Source organism: Vollenhovia emeryi, unplaced genomic scaffold (assembly GCF_000949405.1).
Source record: "Vollenhovia emeryi isolate VEMERY1.0 unplaced genomic scaffold, V.emery_V1.0 DF939124.1, whole genome shotgun sequence".
NCBI classification, from domain to species: Eukaryota; Metazoa; Arthropoda; class Insecta; order Hymenoptera; family Formicidae; genus Vollenhovia; species Vollenhovia emeryi.
This window is the reverse complement of record NW_011967242.1, coordinates 1,382,031-1,400,666: the sequence shown is the minus strand read 5'-3', so window position 1 is coordinate 1,400,666 and position 18,636 is coordinate 1,382,031. Positions and strand designations below refer to the sequence as shown.

The window sequence follows — 18,636 nt, the reverse complement described above, 5'->3', positions numbered from 1 at the left end:
CACTGTTTCCAGTGATAATCCACTGATTGACTTTTAGAGAGTGTCTACAATAGAGTCACACTTGAATCTTGTCGCGATAATTGATTCTAAGCCTACACGCACGTCGTTTACTATTTAAAAATCAATCAGTGATTATTCACTGTTTCCAGTGATAATCCATTGATTGACTTTTAGCGTGTCTATAACAGAGCAATATGAAATCTTGTCGCGATAATTAATTCTAAGACTACACGCGCGTCTCTTACTCTCTGAAAATCAATCGGTGGATTATCATTGGAAACGGTGAATAGTCACTGATTTACAGTTACAAGTGTACCAATGCGATTTTTTTCAGTGGTGTACTTATAACTGCAAATCAGTGATTGTTCACTGTTTTCCGTGATAATCCACCGATTGACTTTTAGAGGGCGAACGTTTGAAGGTGAGAAAACGCCAAGAAGCGAATTGTTAATTTTCGCCCGATCACTCAGACCCGTGTGCGCGACTCTCGGATTCCCGGGCGTCGCGTCCCACGGATTTTCTCTCTGCCCACGAAGAGTGGCCTTGGATTTCGGTTACAGAGCACGTCGCTGGATAGTGGGAGCGCGATAGGTCATCAGCCGGGGTCCGGCGGGCCCACGGTGGTGACGCGGAATGCCGGGCGCCGCTGGCTCTCGCAGAACTCGCAATCCTCCAGACAGCACTCGGCCGAGGATGGGGTACGTGGGGGCAACGTGGGCGTCGGAGGGCCCGTTTCGACCTTGTCCTCGAGCCAGGCCCCCGGCCAGGCCGCGCCTCCCGCCCTGCCGCCGCGCAGAGTCAGTCCGGCCGCGGATACCAGCGAGATCACCAACGCGGGTCCTATCCCGCGTGTCGACAGGTAATATCGCTTTTCCAATTCAAACTCGCCGCCATCGAAGAGTGCCGGGTGTCCCGGGCGCGTCCCGAATGCCGTTCCGCGAGCTCCACGACGTATCATGCTCCCAGCTTGATAGTTGCTGAAATAGTAAAGACAAGGTGAAAGATGTAGAAAGGTTGATCGCGCGAATTTCGCAAGATTTTGCGAATGCACGGCTACACGTCGCGCGCAGCGGATGTACGTGCGAAGAGAACGTCGTGGTGAAACAGCGCGTCCACCTGCATCGCTGAAGAAGGACACCCAGCGGCGGGATCTCGCGGAGTTAGCGCGAGCGTCGTGTCGGAACGACGGAAACACTCGACCGTTATCCTGTCCGTGCGCGTGTCCTTTCCGCCTAGATTCCCTCTAAGACGCTGCTGGGGTGTTTACATACGATGTAAGTTTCATGAGGCCCAGCGGACCACCGCGTGGACCACTCTCGCGCTACTTCTTGGCGCACTCGGATACTCGCCGTCAGGCGTGACCTGGTTACACGAGGGGATGTAAAATTCATCGGTCAACTGCCGAATCTAGACTGACGTCGGTGCTCAAGGCCGATCGCCTGTCTATTAATTTGCGAAGACAACTGGCGCCTTTCGGAAATACCCCGAGCGTGTTAAAAATACCAAATTTCGCACCGAGGGACGCAAGACGCGAAAGGGATTGCTTCCTCACGCGAGACACTTCTATCGTCGCGCGGGGATAAATCTAGCGAGGGAACCGCCGCCGTGTTCCCGATTCCAGCCGGATAAAAAGTGAAAACGGATAAACGTATGACGGACGAGAAATGTTTCGCGGCGTTCAATACTGACGCGGCGATGGATCAGAAGGGAAGGTGATCACTCCATCTCGCCATCTTCTTGCTCGGACCGAGAGACCGCTCTATTTATAAGAGCGATTCTATTTCTATGACGTCGCGCTATCAAAGGAAACGAACGACTCTGCGTGTCATGTCGGTTAAGAGGTAAATATGATTAATCGGGGACAGATATTCCCGTCCCAATTGATTTCTTCAGCGCGTTTCGTCGGTTCCACATCTGGAGCGATATCGACGACAGGTTATTCGCAGCAAGTATCCGAAATACGCTTTGTCACCCAGTTTCGCCGCACGTTCCCGTCTTTAGCCCGAATTAATTAATAGTTCGATCAATCACGCCGGACGTCGAGCTGCTCGTACAAATTCAACGAATCCTATACGCCTGATGAAGAATTCTGGTCAGCGCTCAAATGAAGTCCAAGTCCTCGCGACGACTCTCTCGACTAGAGGCCCCTAAGGTGCTTTCGCGTGGCTAATTTCGCGTTTACCCGCTGGATCAAAATTGCACCTGATGCAGCGACCTCGAGGCGCGCGGCTCGAAAGCCCTTCGAAGGATTTCATTTTCCCGAGCATCTTTTTCATCTCCGAGGCTCGCTCTTTGATCGTGCGCTAATCACGACAGGCGGCAAAGACGATTGAATCTCCCCCGGGGGCGACTTTGAACCTCGTCTGCGCCATGTGGTGAAAATATCGATCGTTCCCACTCGTAGTTTGTACGTCGCTTGATTCGCTTTACGGAGAAATTCATACAGCGAGATCGACGCTCGCGCGTGCATGTCTCTCTTATTAATTTCATTCGGTGTGGAGAAAAACCTCCATCTTGCACGCTGCGGGACGTAATACTTTCGTACCCCGATAGGAAAATATTTAGCGAATTGCGTAACGAAATCTGGATGAAACTTGGTAGGCTGGAATTATGCGCACGTATTTCGAACAACATATATACGCAGGAATGGAGACCTCTTTAATACTTATTCAATAAAAATATAATGCAAACAAGTTTAATACAAATAAATATTTTATTAATAGATGGTCTCTTCTAAGTTAATTGTTGGACACATCGGTTTTATTGATAATTTCAATTTAGAGAATAAATCAAGCATAATCATTTCGGCATTTAGAAGCAAAATTGCAATCGTCAAATACTCGGAAATATTTGCACAATGTATTTTTAAATAATACCTGAGCAAAACAGCTGCGTTTTGGCGCAGCACCTTGGCAGAATATTTATACAATTAAATTGCTGTCGCGTTACTACGAGGCGTCTTGTGCTCGTACGTAAAATTCACGCGAGACGAGATAAAAGCAGGTCCAGCGGTAAACACGTCCCACGTCAAATCTTTTTTAAATCTTTGTTACACCTAACCGCGTCGCTAGGCAATTTTGCCTCTAAATGTCGAAATAACTGCGAATGGTTTAAATTGAGATGATCAATTTTTGGGCAAATACCATTTAGAGATTTTATTCCTACCGCTGCGTTTTGACGAAACACCCCGCAGTCATTGTGAAATTTCCTCCTTTTGGATGACGCAATTAATACACAATATGCGAGACGTTTTCCTATCGGGGCAGTGATCCGTAAAAATGTTCCCCGCGACGAAAGGTACGAAAAACGGGGGTCGCGGCGCACGAAGATAAGAAACACAGCCGGGGGATGCATTTGTCCGCGAAGAGATTTGCGTCTGCTTTTGAAAAAGACTATCCGGATATCTGATTTTCGTGTATCCACCGTGCACAGTTGAAAAATTTGTGTTAAATTTAACAGATATCACATGTCCCAAACGGTCCACACAAATTTTTGTGTTAATTTAACATAATATGGATATGTTAAAGGATCACACTAATAGTCTGTTAATATTTTAACACAAAATAAATGCAAATCTCAAAATCATTTAACATAAATTTTGTGTAAACTTAACATATTTTTAATGACAAAATGAATTTAAAAAATGTAATTTTTACATTTCATAATAAATAGGAATGTATCTTCGGGGAGGTAGGCACTAACAATAAGACACGCCACTTATTTTTCGGCGAGAAAAGTAACGGGCTAGGATTCGAACCTAGGACCTTCAGCTTACCAGGCGAGTGCTCTTCCAACTGATCTATCCAGGCCCAGATGTAATAAGCCAAATGGTCCGAGATCACTCTCTTATGTTATATAGAATAAAATCAACATTTCATTCTGTAAATTTTAACAGATAAATCTTGTTACTAATAATATAGAACATACGTATTGTGTAAGATTACAAAAGAAGTACACATTGTGTTGTTTTAACATTTCTTTTCAGTTATTTTAATAATTTTACATGGAAGGTCAATTAACATAAGAGCAATCTGTTAAATTAACACATGAATGTGTTAACCATTTAACACAAAAATTTTAACGGGCATTTCTTTTAACAAGAAAACACAAATTTTCCAACTGTGTGGATTCTTAGCTGGCATACGAGTGCACGCGATGCAACCTGGATGCACCTTCGCTCCACTCTTCTTTTTCCCTTCCCCCCCCCGTCTCCTCTGTCGCTTCTTTGTGTATAATATCGCTGTATAAATATTCATTGCTGCAACATCAAGCGTGATACAGGTATCGTCGAATGGGAGAGAGACGTGAATAAAAATGCAGCGCGCGGGTAACAAGTGCATGCGCGGGGACGTATACGAGCAAAAACGACTGCATCTATCTTACTTGAGGACGTCGGCGGGAGCGGGCGGCTTCCAGCGGTGCCGACTGTCGCGTAAAACCCCCGGAGATGCTAAAGTGCACCGCGAGTCGATTTCCTTCTCCAACCAAGTGGAGCAAAATTCTGGATTTGATGATGGCAAATCAAAAGGAGCACGAACTGTGCGAAGGGTGGTTTTTACAGTCTCAACTTGCTCGATCTCGATGCGAAAGAGATTGTGCGGTTTCACAAAATTTGTTGGATTAAGATTGGACGCGCGTTTTAAAACAGAATCCGTCGTTTAAATAAATTACACGACACCTGGTAAGCTAAACAATGTGTTGCTCGTAAGAGAGCACCTTTTCCTTTGCAATTGAATAAGACGAAAAAGTCCAACAAATTGTATTCCTCGAATACCATTGTTTCGTTCTATATCTTTTTGCCATCAAATCTTTCTCTGCAAATTTTATAAAATATATGTAGAGGAAAGCCCCCTATTATGAGATAGATTTTTAATATGAGATAGTAGGCTTTCAACATCCAAATTCAATCACAAATCGAACCTCAGTACCCGAGTCGAAGTTTTGACCCTACGTTGAACCTTTAATTCTATCATACAGTAGGACCTAAGACAGTAAAAGAGGTCGAACTGCAAGTACAAAATTGACTCCTACTTTAAAACTGATAGTGTCGGAAATTTCTACTTTTGCCAATTTAGCATTAAAGTAGAGGTCCTTTTAAGCAGGAGCTAAAGTAAATTTTTAGAATTAAAAATTTAAGGGCGGAGTAAAAAAAATATAATGTTGTCAAAGTAGATTATTGCTGGTCTATGTACTATAAGTGTATAGAACAGTTAAGTAGGTGTAGACTATCTTTAAAAGTGTCAAAATAGAACCGAAATTTCGACTCGGGTAATGCCCGGATGTGCGCTTATTTTCATCTTTTCACTCTATCGTCGCTCTATCGATTTAAAGAGTAAACATTTATACGGCGCGGGCGTTGGTAAGAATGATTATTCTTGGTACCACGAGCCGATCTCGAGAGGAGGAAAATTTCGGTTGCAGGGGCCCAAACGTGTCGATTCTCCATCTCCGAAACGCGTCGGCGGACCCTTGGGAGGTCGGCTCTCAAGGCTCCTCGTACAGCGTCGGCAGCAACAAGAGTCAGACAGCGAGCGGCAGAGGGAAATCCAGCGGGAACGCGCGTGGATCCTACAGCCGCGGTAGCTCGATACCATCCCTGAAACGTCACGACACGTCCACGTCGGCCACGCCGACGTCGAGTCTCAAGCAGCATCGCCAAGACGGCCACGGTCAGGTAAGGGGATCGCAGAGACGTCAGAAGCACATCGCAAGTTTCCCCTAGTTGGTCCGCGAGCTCGAGAACAGGAATCGAATTCAGGTGGAAGCTCGGGAAAAAAGAACGGTTCTTTGAATCGCCGCGGTAAATGTTAATTTAAGCTAAATGAGTTTCTCCCGAGTGTCGCTTTAACAAAAGACTCATTTAAATCACTGTTAGCGTTAATTAACATCTATGGTAACGGCTCTACATGATTTATTCTATAATCAACTGTTGTTCCGAATATTATGGGGAAGATATTATGGGAAATAATGTGAGTGCACGCCCACACCTTTTTATCCGGAGTTAAATTGCACTTACTGTAATTGTCGCATTATCCAAACTAGCGTTGTTCAACACAACGCGACGAAGTGTATGCGACGCGAGGGGCTGGGGATGACACTTAAGGTGTCTATTAGCGACGAGGATTCTCTCCTGTGCAGGTCTCCAGTTCCCGTCGGCGCGATGCCGTAAACTCCTTCCTCTCAGGCAACAGCGGCACTTCCGGCGAGCTGTTTATCAGCGGCAACTGCAGCCGCGAACTCTCGCCCGTGCGATGGTGCGATCGCGAGGTCGACGGCGTCTACCTGGGCCGCTCCGGCTGGGTGCAAGTGCAGCAGCGGTCCCTCGACGAGAATCGCCGCGCCAACTACGAGAGCAACCTGGTGACCGCGACTACCGGCACTCTGCCGTTGTCGCGACGGGCGGCGGTCAAGTTGGCGGACTACCACTGCAACAGCGAGCCGAGCAAGTGTCCGCAGGACTTCACCAGGGGAATGGACTCGCAGCGACCCGACTTCCTCGCGCTGCACAGCCAGGACTACGACCCCATCACTACCAGCGCCTGCACGTCGCCGCACAGCATCCCGGAGTCCTTTTCCCCGCCGTCGATCACGCCGATTATATCACCGCCGCCGGCGTTCCAGGACGCCGTCGCCGGCAAGAAATCTTCCTCCTCCAGGCATTCGTCTTCCTCCGCCGTGCGCAGCAACTACGGCAGCAAGGCTCCTTTCCTACCGCGATCGAACGCCATTGTCGATAGCGACATCATCAGTCCGCCACCGTCGCCGCCGCCTCACCAGGTCAACTGGAGCTCTCTGCCGTCCAGGAAGAATTCCGGCTTGGCGTCCTCCAGATCAAAAAGACAGAACACCAGTCAGCAGCAGCAGCAGCAACAGCAGCAGCAATACCGCATGGCGCAGGCCAAGTCCCTGGAAGATCAGTCATCCTCCAGAAGGTCGCAATTTGCGCAGAGGTACATCGAATCGTCCAGCTCGTCGTCGTCATCGATGGGATTCAGAAGCCTTGACAGTTGTGTCACAAAACCCATTATGCCTAGTCTAGCGGAGAACACGGATTCTTCGGTAGAGGGGTATGTCAAGTTTCTGATAAACGATTCCGTCAACCAGCTTGATTTTATTAACGACTAAGGGTGATCGCGTTTAATCTTGATTATAAATGTTCGGCAAATTAATATCTGATCGCCGCAGACATAAATAAGCAAAGACATGACATTTTATAAATTACCGTATCATATTCTATTATTCTATTAATTTGCATTCTATATGAATTGTATTGTTACAATATAATAACACGAGTCAACACAAAATGTTAAGAAAATTAAAAGAAACTACTACCAATAAATGTACTCAAAGTATCGACTTTTCAATACTAGATATGAAGATGGCGACGAGGATGATAACCCTAGTTCATCCTTAAATCTCAGTCTGGTGTCGACGTCGGCTCTTGCGTTGAATTCGTCCACGGAATCGATTCGCGCCAACGGCGAACGAATATCCCCCAACAGGCAAGGGTATACATATGAAAACTTATGAAACTTACACAAAGGTAGAGATTCGACGTAGAAAATAGTCGGAATCGCCAAATTTATATTTAGGGAGCTTTCGAATCTTTGCAACGCGCGAACATTTCGAGCAATTACTTTCTCGCTCGTTTTTAAATTAACATTTTGCACATTGAGAGAAACGGTTAAATTCAGTATCGCACCGCAAGGTGCTTCGCCATGTTACGCGGAAATGCAACGCTTAACTGTTGTATCCAGGAGAATCCACAGAAACCAACAGGGGCTCCGCAGATCGCCCGGATCCTCGGAGTCGGGCAAACAGATGTTCAACTCGCCCTCCTCGTCGTCCTCCTCGTCCAGCAACGAGGGACGACAGGGGCGGTCACCCACGCCTAATCTATTCAGACGCGGCAATCCCGCGCGACAGCACCAGAGCGCTAGGGCCAATCAGGTGTCGCCCGAGTCTCATCAGTCCAGAGTTAGAAGATCCAGAAGTCTCCAATTGCCGGAGAAAAGGTCGCCGGGAACGACGGGTCCGCAAAGAGATCATTCCCGAGAGCAGAATGAGGCGCACCGCGTCGTAGTGAAGATTGTGAATGACCGGGGAAGCGACAGGTCCAAGCGCCATGTTCTTCAGAACAGTGAGTACCGATCCCACTTAGGGTGACGTCCCATGGAGCGGAATACGCGGAAGCGGAATCAGCGGATCGCCAATCACAAGACCGTTTCGACGGAATTTTTGAAAGGGCTCTATCAGAATAATCTTGCGATTGGCGATCCGCTGATTCCGCTTCCGCGTATTCCGCTCCATGGGACGCCACCCTTACGTTTTAACTGTTCCGCGCGTGTATCGAGTGTGTGTTTACGATTTACCACGCGGAAAATACCATCCTCCGTCAGATCATCCTCCTCTCTCGCAATCTACTTATGTATAATACATTGCGTCGCCCGCTCTCTCCTTCAAGCGACACTGCTGTGTTACGTCCTCTTTTACCTTCATACGTTACGCGTAGCGTTTTCATTTGCTCCAATCTTTATTTTATACCTAATTCCAGCAGGCAGGCTTTGTAACAACGACTTTCTTTTGGTGCCTCACCATTTGCTCTCGATTCTCACTGTTACCTCTCCGTCACTGCATCTCACTTTTGCGGCAATAAATTGAATTGAAAAGCATTTTTTTAATAGACGTTTATAAACTTTTACAAACTTTATGTTCTCATGAAAAGTTTTTTTTTTACGAGTCTCATAGAAAGATCAACGTGCGATGCAAAGTGTTGTCAAACGTAAAAAAATGTAAAGAAAATAGAATATTGTATGCAATACAAAAATACTGCGTAAGAAGATGAAGAGACCTGTCTATAAAGTTTAATCTGAATAAAAAGAAAAAGGTTTTCGAAAGGAAACTCAATCTATCGTCATGTCGGCGATCGAAGTAGCTCAAGTCAATCCCGATTGTTTCTCTCGAATTCTCTCAGGGAAAGCTCAGTCCACCGACGACACCATAAACGAGAATCTCTTCCGCGAACCGGAGATGGTGACCGAATATCTGTATGGCACGCGTAGTCGCGTCGTGCCGAGAAACATGCTGTCCAGCCGCTATGAGCGTCGCGACGAGAGCAGAGACCAGGAGCAGAGACGGGGCAACTCCAACACGTATGACGTCTACATCATATCCTCCAAGCAGCAGCAGCAATCGTCGAAAGCGTCGAATTCCTCGCAGTCCCAGCAGCAGCAGCAGCAGCAGCAGCAGCAGCAGCAGCAACAGTCGCAGCAGCAGCAACAGCAGCAGCAGCAGCAGCAATCAAGGCGACCGCGGACGCTGCAGAGAGGTGCTACAACGCCAAACGCGAGCGCGCCATCCACCAATCAAGACTTTTGCATCAGTCCGGACACAAAACTGCGCTGCAACAGCAGCACGTGCGACTTCTGGCCGCACTGCTCGCAAAGGGAAACCCTGTACTCGCCGAATCAGGCGGCACCGCCGGTTTTCATGAAGCTGTCGCAGAGCTATCCGGCACATCAGCGACTCTCTACCGACGCTGGTAGCCACCGCGGAAGTGCCAGTTCCTCGCCGGCCTCCCTCGAGCGGATGGACGATCGGGAGCTCCGCGAGAGAGACAACAGAGAGAGGAAGAGCAGGAGCAGCCAGCAGGGCAAGAATCAGGAGAGACCCAAGAGCGTGCTCAAACAGGCCAACAGATGGTCGCCGTTGGAGGGAAGCAACGGGAACGGTGCGTGATAGCTCGAGTGTTACAAAATTACCCCACCGAATTAAATTCTTAAGGCCTGTGTCCACGGTGCTGGAACTTGGTCCAAGTACTGGTCTGGAGAAATGTGTGGCCAATCAACTTGCAGTTATTCCATGAAAGCTGCAAGTTAATTTGCTTGGACCAAGTTCTAGCCCCGTGGACGCAATTACGTTTGATGTTTTAACTTATACTGCGTCTACATTGGCGTGTTTTCTATAAATCAATCAGGCTCCGGGACGGAGAAGAGGGAGCAGCTGCACCACCGAGTGTACCGGAAGCCCGATTTGCCGGGCACCTACGAGGGCGCCGACAGCAAGGACAGGAGGGTGTCGCCCATCCAAGGGAAGAACGTCGCCAATAGATCGCCGAGCGGCGGCCCGATCATCTCCTCGTCGACGACCACCTCGTCGTCCTCGAGCAGCGATATCTGGATCACCACGTCGGATCGCACGGTGACGAAGAGCCCGCGTAACGCGAAGAGCTCCGGTGCGTCCACGCCGCTGGAGGACGCCGTGATCGGCTCGCTCAAGACGCTGATAGAACCGGCGAAGGACGGCACGCTGTCCCGGCCCGGTAGCGCACCCACCCGAGGCGAGGACTCGCACACGGGCGACATCGTCCTGGACCCTCATCAGCGATCCTTGTCGCTGCCCAAGTCCTTCCTGGCGCACAACACGGCGGACGGGTAAGTGTAATAAAATTCCTTTCCCCGCGCCCCGTTTTCCCCGAGCGCGTGACTCATCCGCGGAGATAGATCTCGTTGAAGCGAGGCTTTACGACGGGAGGGAGTGTCGCCCGTGGCAGCCTCCTCGTTCCATTTGAGCGAAACGACGGAGGCAATTTTCGAGGCGGACGGCCTCGCAGATTCGCGAGCGGAGTCGCCTTAAATGCAGCGCGCGCCCGCGGCCGCGCTCGTTTAAATCCTGCGGTTAAGTTTACTGGGTTGCCGGGCCACCGTGGCACCGTTCGATTGCGCTGGTAATTGGCTCCCGATCGAAACCCCGTCGGGTATTCCATTATACGTGCTCTGCATACGCGAGTCGCGCCGCGCCGGGACGGCCTACCGGGGCTCGCTGCATCCTTGGGATTAGATTTAAGCCTCCAATACGAATGTTACGGCCGGCGTGCCCGGCAACGCTTATTAGCGAGCCTCCCTCAAATCGATATTGAAGTTCCACGGGCGATATTGGCGCGCGACATCAGGGTCTTAAAACTCCCAATTGCAAATCCGCTTTTAACGAAGCGCGCTTTTAACATTGCGATTTTTAGAGGCGCTCCATAAAAGTTCTCGCGTAATTATTATTCCTGCAACAACCCGATAAAGTACGAGAGGGGCGGGGCAGGGGGGTAACCGCTATATGGCTGAAATGTCGCCCCCAACGATTACAGGATTTCATTTGACTTCGCCCGATTTCGTCTGATTACAAGTAATTTCATTTAATTGCAAACAATTTTTTGGTACAAAACGACAAATATGTTGCCGAAAAGAAGTTGAACGTCACGGCAACAAACTATTTTGTTCCCACGAGTTGTTTATCTGAACAAAACTTTATGGCTGAGATAACAAATTCGTCCATCACGTCCTAAATAATTGTATTTGTTGCGTGAACTATAAATCGTTTAGTTGAATATTATAAAGGGATTCTGCGCGTGTTCGCTCAAACAAATTTGTGTGTTGATATAACCAAGTTTCCCCAACTAAATGTTTTCGTTGTATCAACTGAAAGATTTGTTAGCCGTCCAAACAAGAAATTCAGTTGAGTCAACTAAATTTTGTTTCGTTCAGCAAAACGGGTCTCTCAGTTAATGTTTATTGTCTAACGAGTGAAGAAACTTGCGAATGAAGACAAAACGATTACACGGGGATTTCGTAAGGATTTCATGATGATTCCGGAGACACTGTCCCCTGACATTAAGCTGTTGCCCCCTTGGGGCGGAACGTCGTAGGTACATTGAGAAAAAAAGTCTTCGAAAATTTATTTCATTGAAATAAATCTCTTATTTAAATACGACGAAGGAAAATTTTATTTTTGGTAAATAAACCGTTTATTTTATTTTTAAATAAGTATTACTTATTACAAAATATTGTTGGCTTCCTCGAAATGAGTTATTTAATTGCAAGTATCAAGTTGCTTTAAATTTTTATAAATTATATGTTTCTAGCAAATAAATTAAATATACCCAAATAATTATAACTTCTCCTCACAATAAATGTCGTATATCTATAAAAATTAATTGTGACTAAATATAATATTGCTGTAGAAAACATAAATTTGCCACAAGTAGATTTATTTTCTGAGCAGAAATTAAATGAAATTTTTTAAACAAGTAATTAGAAAAATCAGATACAATATATTTTTCAGAAATGTGTATTCTGTTATTATAGCCGAATTTCTTTATAACCAATAAGTATCGAAGAAAATATCACAAGAAACATTTGTTTCTAAATATCTCGACTTTTTTCTCTGTGCACGTATCGGATTTTACACGTGCCGTCTCTAGTACAATTCCCCTAAAATCAGGCCTTGAAGTGGAAATAGAAATGGGCACGGTTAAACCCGTGTGTATATGTGTGTGTTCGTAGATTAATATTTTTACAGCATTGAAATTCCATCGGCAAACATTTGCGTATAACACGAAGGCCCAATTGAGATTTCGCTCAAATCCCTCCAGTCCGTTTACACGTGCCGACGTGGAGCGCAGAGTCAAAAGACACAAGTGATAAAGTATCGAAATTAAAAGCATTGAAATTAAAATAGAGAGAAAAAAATTCATCGAAAGACAGATTGTTCGGTGGAATCTGCTCGTGTCGCGGCTGACGCAATATTAATATACCTGACGTTATATTTATTGCTAAAGGACAGCCCCGTCCCTGCCGAGGGACGGGAGACCGCTGCGTCCGTATGAAAACACGCGCGCTCACGCAAAACAGCATGGCACGTGTGAGGCTTTCAATTAAACTGTCACCGCTTCGCGACAGTCACCGGCGCGTCCTTTGTCCGGCGGGTAAATGTAATTTTAGCGACGCAACCTCGAGCGGATTTTCTTTCTCGGCGCGGATTGTCCTTCGTTCGTCACTCGAAATGACGAATGACGTGGGATCCGCGATGACGCGTCGCTAATGGCGTATTCACGCGCGGCAGACGCATCGACGGTCCCGCGAGAGCGCGTTAATTTCTCGTTAATCCTCGCGCCGCCGCCGCTGCGTTCTCTCGCAACCTCGCCACTAACTCCTCTCGGGTTAACAAGCTCGCTTAGCTCGCGCGAGTGCACGATAGATCCCGGTGCGGAGTCCCGAAACTCACCGCGCGGCTGCTTATCGCCTGCCAAATTTGCGGTTTCGCGCGCGAATGCGAGCGCACTGGTGGTGCGCGAGTCACTTTGGTATTCGAATCGAATGAAATTGAATCCCCGAAAGGTTTGATTTGACTTCTTTTTGAATCAAAGAAATTCGAATTTGAATAATTCGACGATTTCGTATCACCGACGACTCGATTTCGAACCGATTTTTTTTTCCTCTATAATAAACGTGATAAACTTTGTAATAATTTTGTACTCTCTAAAGCTTTAGAGTGAACATTTCACTCCGCGGTTCTATATTTACTCGAAAAACCTTAGAGTAATTAAATCATTTTTTAAATAAACAATCCCGAGTCGAAATTTTGGCTTTATGTTGAACCTTCAATTCTATTATAGCAGGACCTGAGACAGTAAAAGAGGTCGAGCTGGAAGTACAAAATTTACTCCTACAGTTTAAAACTGATAGTGTCGGAAATTTCTACTTTTGCCAATTTAGCATTAAAGTAGGTCCTTTAAGTAGCAGCTAAAGTAAATTTTTAGAATTTAAAATTCAAAAGAGGAGTAAAAAATATGTCATCAAAGTAGGTTATTACTAGTTTATGTAGCGTCAAATAGTACCGAAATTTCGACTCGGGCAGGAAAGATTGATTCGCATTTAAACACAAACAAATTCGATTCGACTACGTAAAAGCACGATTCGTACATCTCTAGAACGCACGCGATTCGGCGCGACCTAATTCACGCGATTTAATTCCTCGCGGCCGTCGCGACGGACGGTAACGAACGTCGCTTCGACGATAAATTTCGCGTTGCGAGGATTTTTCTTTGTTCGGGAGCGCGCGTGCGAAGCGTGACACGACGTAATCGCGCGTCCATCGGGCCGATTGAGCACGTGTGTAAACTCGGCCGCCTACGCGCGGCCCACGTGCGACTCGTGTCTTCGCGTCGACGCGGGACGATGGAAGCGGTCCATCGCCGAAATTGCGGGAATCATTTCCGATTGACTGTCGTTATTTTTGACGCGAAACCGCCGGACACGTTTCTCGTCGGAGAAACGTTGAAAATACAAATTCGACATCGGCGATTTTTCTCTCCCCACCTGAGAATCGACAGTTTTCACGTTGGCGCGAAACTTGAAATTCTCGGATATTCAATTCTAATATACGACCAGGAGCATAAAGCGTTTCTCCAGGTCGATCGTCCCGCTGCCGACCGGATCTCTCGATAATCCTCGTCCAGGTTGGTCGTTTCGCGCGCGCCATCAGACTTCCGAACTCGACGTTGTGCGCGCCGAGTTTCCGACGTTTCTGAACTCGACATTTAATCCGGTGAGCGCGAAGTTCCGCGAGGTAACTCCCCCCGCCTTCTTTCTAACATTCGTGAAACGCAAAACTTTTGATCCGCCGACCAGCTCTCCGCGTGAATTTCCACTGTGCGAAGTGGCGCCGGAAACCGCGCTTTCCCCGAGTCTGATGCGGAAGTCGCGTTGAGAGACGTTGAATATTTGCGAAAAAGCGCGATACATAAAACGTACGAGATGTTGACGAATGCGGATTTTCAAATCATCCCGCAACATCGAATAGCCGATACTTCGTCGAAGGATTCAGCTAGGCCAAAAGAAATAAGAGATCCCCTTGATCGTAAGCCATTTTATACTACACGGAAAGAATTTTCACTGAAAATTTACCCTGAAAATTGTAATCGTGGGACAACGTGGTATTTTGCAGAACTTTATGAGAATTTATTGAAATTTTACCATACCCTTACAGCACAGCAAGGTTTCAGCAACATGCGGAATGTTGCTGCAACGCTGCTGCAATCTTGCAGCAACGGTAAAATGTCCGCCTTCGGAAATATTACAATGTAATATTACAGCAACATAGCAATATAATATATGCAATAATACTTTGTGTATATTTATATTAATGTATAAAGAAAAAAAATTATGAACAAATTCCGGATTTTAAAAAGATCATAGGGGCTAACAACTATTGAGGTAAAATCTCTAATCTTAGTAATTAGAATTTAAGTAACAACGGTTTTTGTTTCGAAACATTTTCTCGGTTGAACAGAATTAGTCATTAATTTAATCAATACCTATAAGTCCGCAGAATGATACGCAAAACGTAGTAACTGTCACGGAACAAAGTAATGTGAAAAAAGTACAGAATTGTCAATTTCGTAGGCGGGACAACGAATTCTCAACGTTCGTAGTGGTTTCTCTCTCGGGGCGGTGACGTGATTTTTGCGTGCCATCGTGTACGCAAAACGTAGCAACAGTCACGGAACAAAGTAATGTACAATAAAATATTAAGTACGGAATTTTCCGTTGCGTAGGCAGGCCAACGAATTCTCAACGTTTTTTTTTTTGTTGTTTTTCACTCGGCGCGGTATCGTACGACGATTAAGCGGGCCAACGAATTCTCAACGTTTTTTTTGTTGTTTTTCACTCGGCGCGGTGACGTACGAGGTTCTTGCGTGCCATCGTGTACCTGAAGGTCGCCCGCGGTCTCACTCGCTCGCCGAACGTCGAGCCGGCCGGCAGCAGCGAGAGTCGCTCCGCGCGTCGTATTACTTTTGCGTTATTGATTTCCAAGACTCGATCGCGATAAATATAAGGATAAAACACGATTGATTGGCACACCTTTATCAGTAACGCGTAACGTTCCTCGATTAAGTATTAACTTTCTGCAACTTGTAATGAGAAACGAATTACATGTTGAGGCGACGGCTCTTTATTAACGTATACATTCGAGACACACGAGACTAACTCATCTAAAATATGGATGTAAACCGTGATACTTTGTCGCGGTTACATCTCGTTTACGCACCGCGCTTTTAATTATCTATCCATTTCTTGTAATCTGTTCCATTTCCCGAAAAAGAGAGAAATTTGTGCGACTTTGGCGTTCGCGTTGTAATTCGCTCTGTCGTGCTTCGCAACTCGAACGGGCAGGAAGTAAAGAAAGTCGCTTATCGCACGTTAACTGTTGCAATTAATAACAACTATTTAACGCTGGAATTTCGCTCACATCATTTATTTCAAGGATTAGATTGAATGACAAAGATTGTAAAATAACGTTTCGTTGCGGATTAATAAATACTTTTTTACCGCAGATTATGTTTCCGATGCTCGCGTTGAGATTTATATCGCCAATTCAAAAGTGATTTATCCATTATCCTATTCTTCCGAATCAAACATACAAGTTGTTAGTTTGAGTAATTTGTATGATAGAAAGTCACGCGATATTTGTTAATAACATTTCGTGCGTTTCGCGGTATTTCAAAATCGCGTACGGGAATGCCCGAAATTTCGCGCGATCGATGATTTTCGCGAGTGAGTGTTGTGTAAGTGCAACAAGGAAATCTGAGAGGAGGAGGAGGCTCAGGAGGCATCGGGCAACGGCGGAGAAATCGTAAGGTAAGTGTCTTACATTTTGATGTTATTTACTACTTGTGCAAAATAAAGCATCTGTTCTGTGTTTTTATTTTATTTATTCAAACGATTGGAACGTGGATTCGAATAAGTGTTAGAGACGAAACCATACATATAAAATTTTGTGAGTTTATATTTAAAAGAAAGACTTTTTCAGTATTATTTTAATAAATACCTATTTTTAAAAATATAAAATATAAAGTATATATTTAATACAATAATTTCAATTTTACGTGATTAATCTATAATAATTATATGCATATTTGTATTTTTACAGTTTAACACATATACCTAGTTAACGATGTACAACTCTGCTGTTGCGAATCGTCTCAGTGAGTGATAAATTACTATTTATTTTAAATTGACGTTGCGCATACAATTACTTTATTGCATGTATACAAATTCTTAAAAATATCTCAAAATATACAACTGCGCGCGCGAAGCACGCGTTTTGTTATTTCTATTAAACTATAAAAGTGAGATGAGGAAACAATATACATATTACAAACATAATTGTATCAATATTTTAAAATAATATTGCTACAACTTTACTAAAGTAATATTGTAAAATAATGTCTCTGCAAGATTTATGTACCATTACACTGCAATATGCAATGTTGCAATGTTGCAGCAATGTTGTTGCAAGCTTTTATGTTGTATGGGCAAAGGCTACTAATAAAATGTATCCTAAGTAAAATTACCAGTAAAATGAAAAATCTCAAAAAACTATTTGTACAAATAATATTAAAAAACTTCAATGATTACTTGACCATGTCTGACAAATTTTAATGTTTGAGCTCACGTTCTGCAGTTATGTTCTACGGAAAAATATCGTGCAAATTCTGCAATTATCCTTTTGTGAAATCAAGATCTGTTTCTTCAATTTACCACACTGAACTTTTGATAGAATTATCACTTGAAAAGGATCACAAACCATGGTCGAATCGTTGTAAGCTTAAACATAAAAATTTGCCAGACACGGTTAAGTAATCATTAAACTTTTTTAATTACTGCCGGCGACAATAAAGAGCGCCTCTTTTTAAATAATATTAAATTGAATATTTATAATATAATCTAATATTAATTTAATATTTAGAAATAATATGAAACATACACGTGTATGTAGATATACAGACAGATATTTAACATTCTTTCCCCGTATATTTATAACGCTTTATAACAACGTGTCGGGAAATATCATTACTTTGTTGATGTCACAACCGTTCGCGTGACAAATCGTTTATTTTAATGACGCATCCACACGTAGATCAATGTTCATCTCGCTCCATTAACCCCGTAATGACTGCGCTGCAATTTCAGCGTCCGCCATAAACATGCCCCGAATAAAAGTGGCAGCCGGTAAATGGAATAAACTCTATTGTCGGCAAGTTGACAATATCGATCTTTATCTAGGCCGGCAAATCACTTTGCGCGCTCGACGACTGACGTTCGCTTAATATTTATGGGGTGTTATCTATCAAGGGAAACCGCATTTCTCCGCTCCATACGCCATAAAAGTGTCACCGTTCGATGTATCACGCTACCCTTCTTTTTACCAGATCCGCCTCGCGAACAACCCTTAATCATTTTTGCTCTTTTTGCACCTTCTTTAGTCGGCATGACGAAAATGACAAATACCGACAGATTTCCCGAGTTATAAGAATAGTGGCGAATGTCATAAAACACGATTGAAAATTTCTAACAATTTGCATCTCTATAACTTACAAAAGCACTCAAATTTAGTTAGGTCAAATGAGATACGTCGAAATCGTATTTCTTTGAATCTACTAAACTTTTATTTGTACTAAAACATTTGCTAGATTTGAAGAAATAGATATAAATTCTCTTAGAATTTCCAGTCTCGAGCAAATAAACTTTTGGTTAAAGTAAAGAAATCATTTCTTTCAAATTAGATAAAAGTCCAGTAAGGTAAACATTCAAACAAACTTTTTCTGGGCGAGGGACATCGTTCTTACTTAGCTTAATCTTCGAATCTTTTACTTTGCTCATTTATCAACTGTCGATGAGTTGCTTTTGATTAAATAAGGAGGATTCGAAGGAACTTTTTACGCCTCTTCTTTTCGCTCTGCGAGATAGAAAAATTTGCCAGACCCGCCGCTGGACACGGAGCAACAGCAGCAGCGTCTTATGG

The 18,636-nt window shown here is 44.7% G+C and overlaps 1 protein-coding gene across 1 annotated transcript in view; it reads left to right on the top strand.

Annotated features, from left to right (window-relative positions):
* Positions 1 to 18,636, top strand: part of LOC105569370 — a 142,382-nt gene that overhangs the window by 23,420 nt on the left and 100,326 nt on the right. Inside the window, exons 4-10 of the mRNA XM_012025790.1 lie at positions 561 to 859; positions 5,422 to 5,674; positions 6,139 to 7,067; positions 7,371 to 7,508; positions 7,758 to 8,140; positions 8,975 to 9,730; positions 9,977 to 10,433. Coding sequence (XP_011881180.1) covers positions 561 to 859; positions 5,422 to 5,674; positions 6,139 to 7,067; positions 7,371 to 7,508; positions 7,758 to 8,140; positions 8,975 to 9,730; positions 9,977 to 10,433 — 3,215 coding nt within the window. The remainder of the gene's footprint in view (positions 1 to 560; positions 860 to 5,421; positions 5,675 to 6,138; positions 7,068 to 7,370; positions 7,509 to 7,757; positions 8,141 to 8,974; positions 9,731 to 9,976; positions 10,434 to 18,636) is intronic.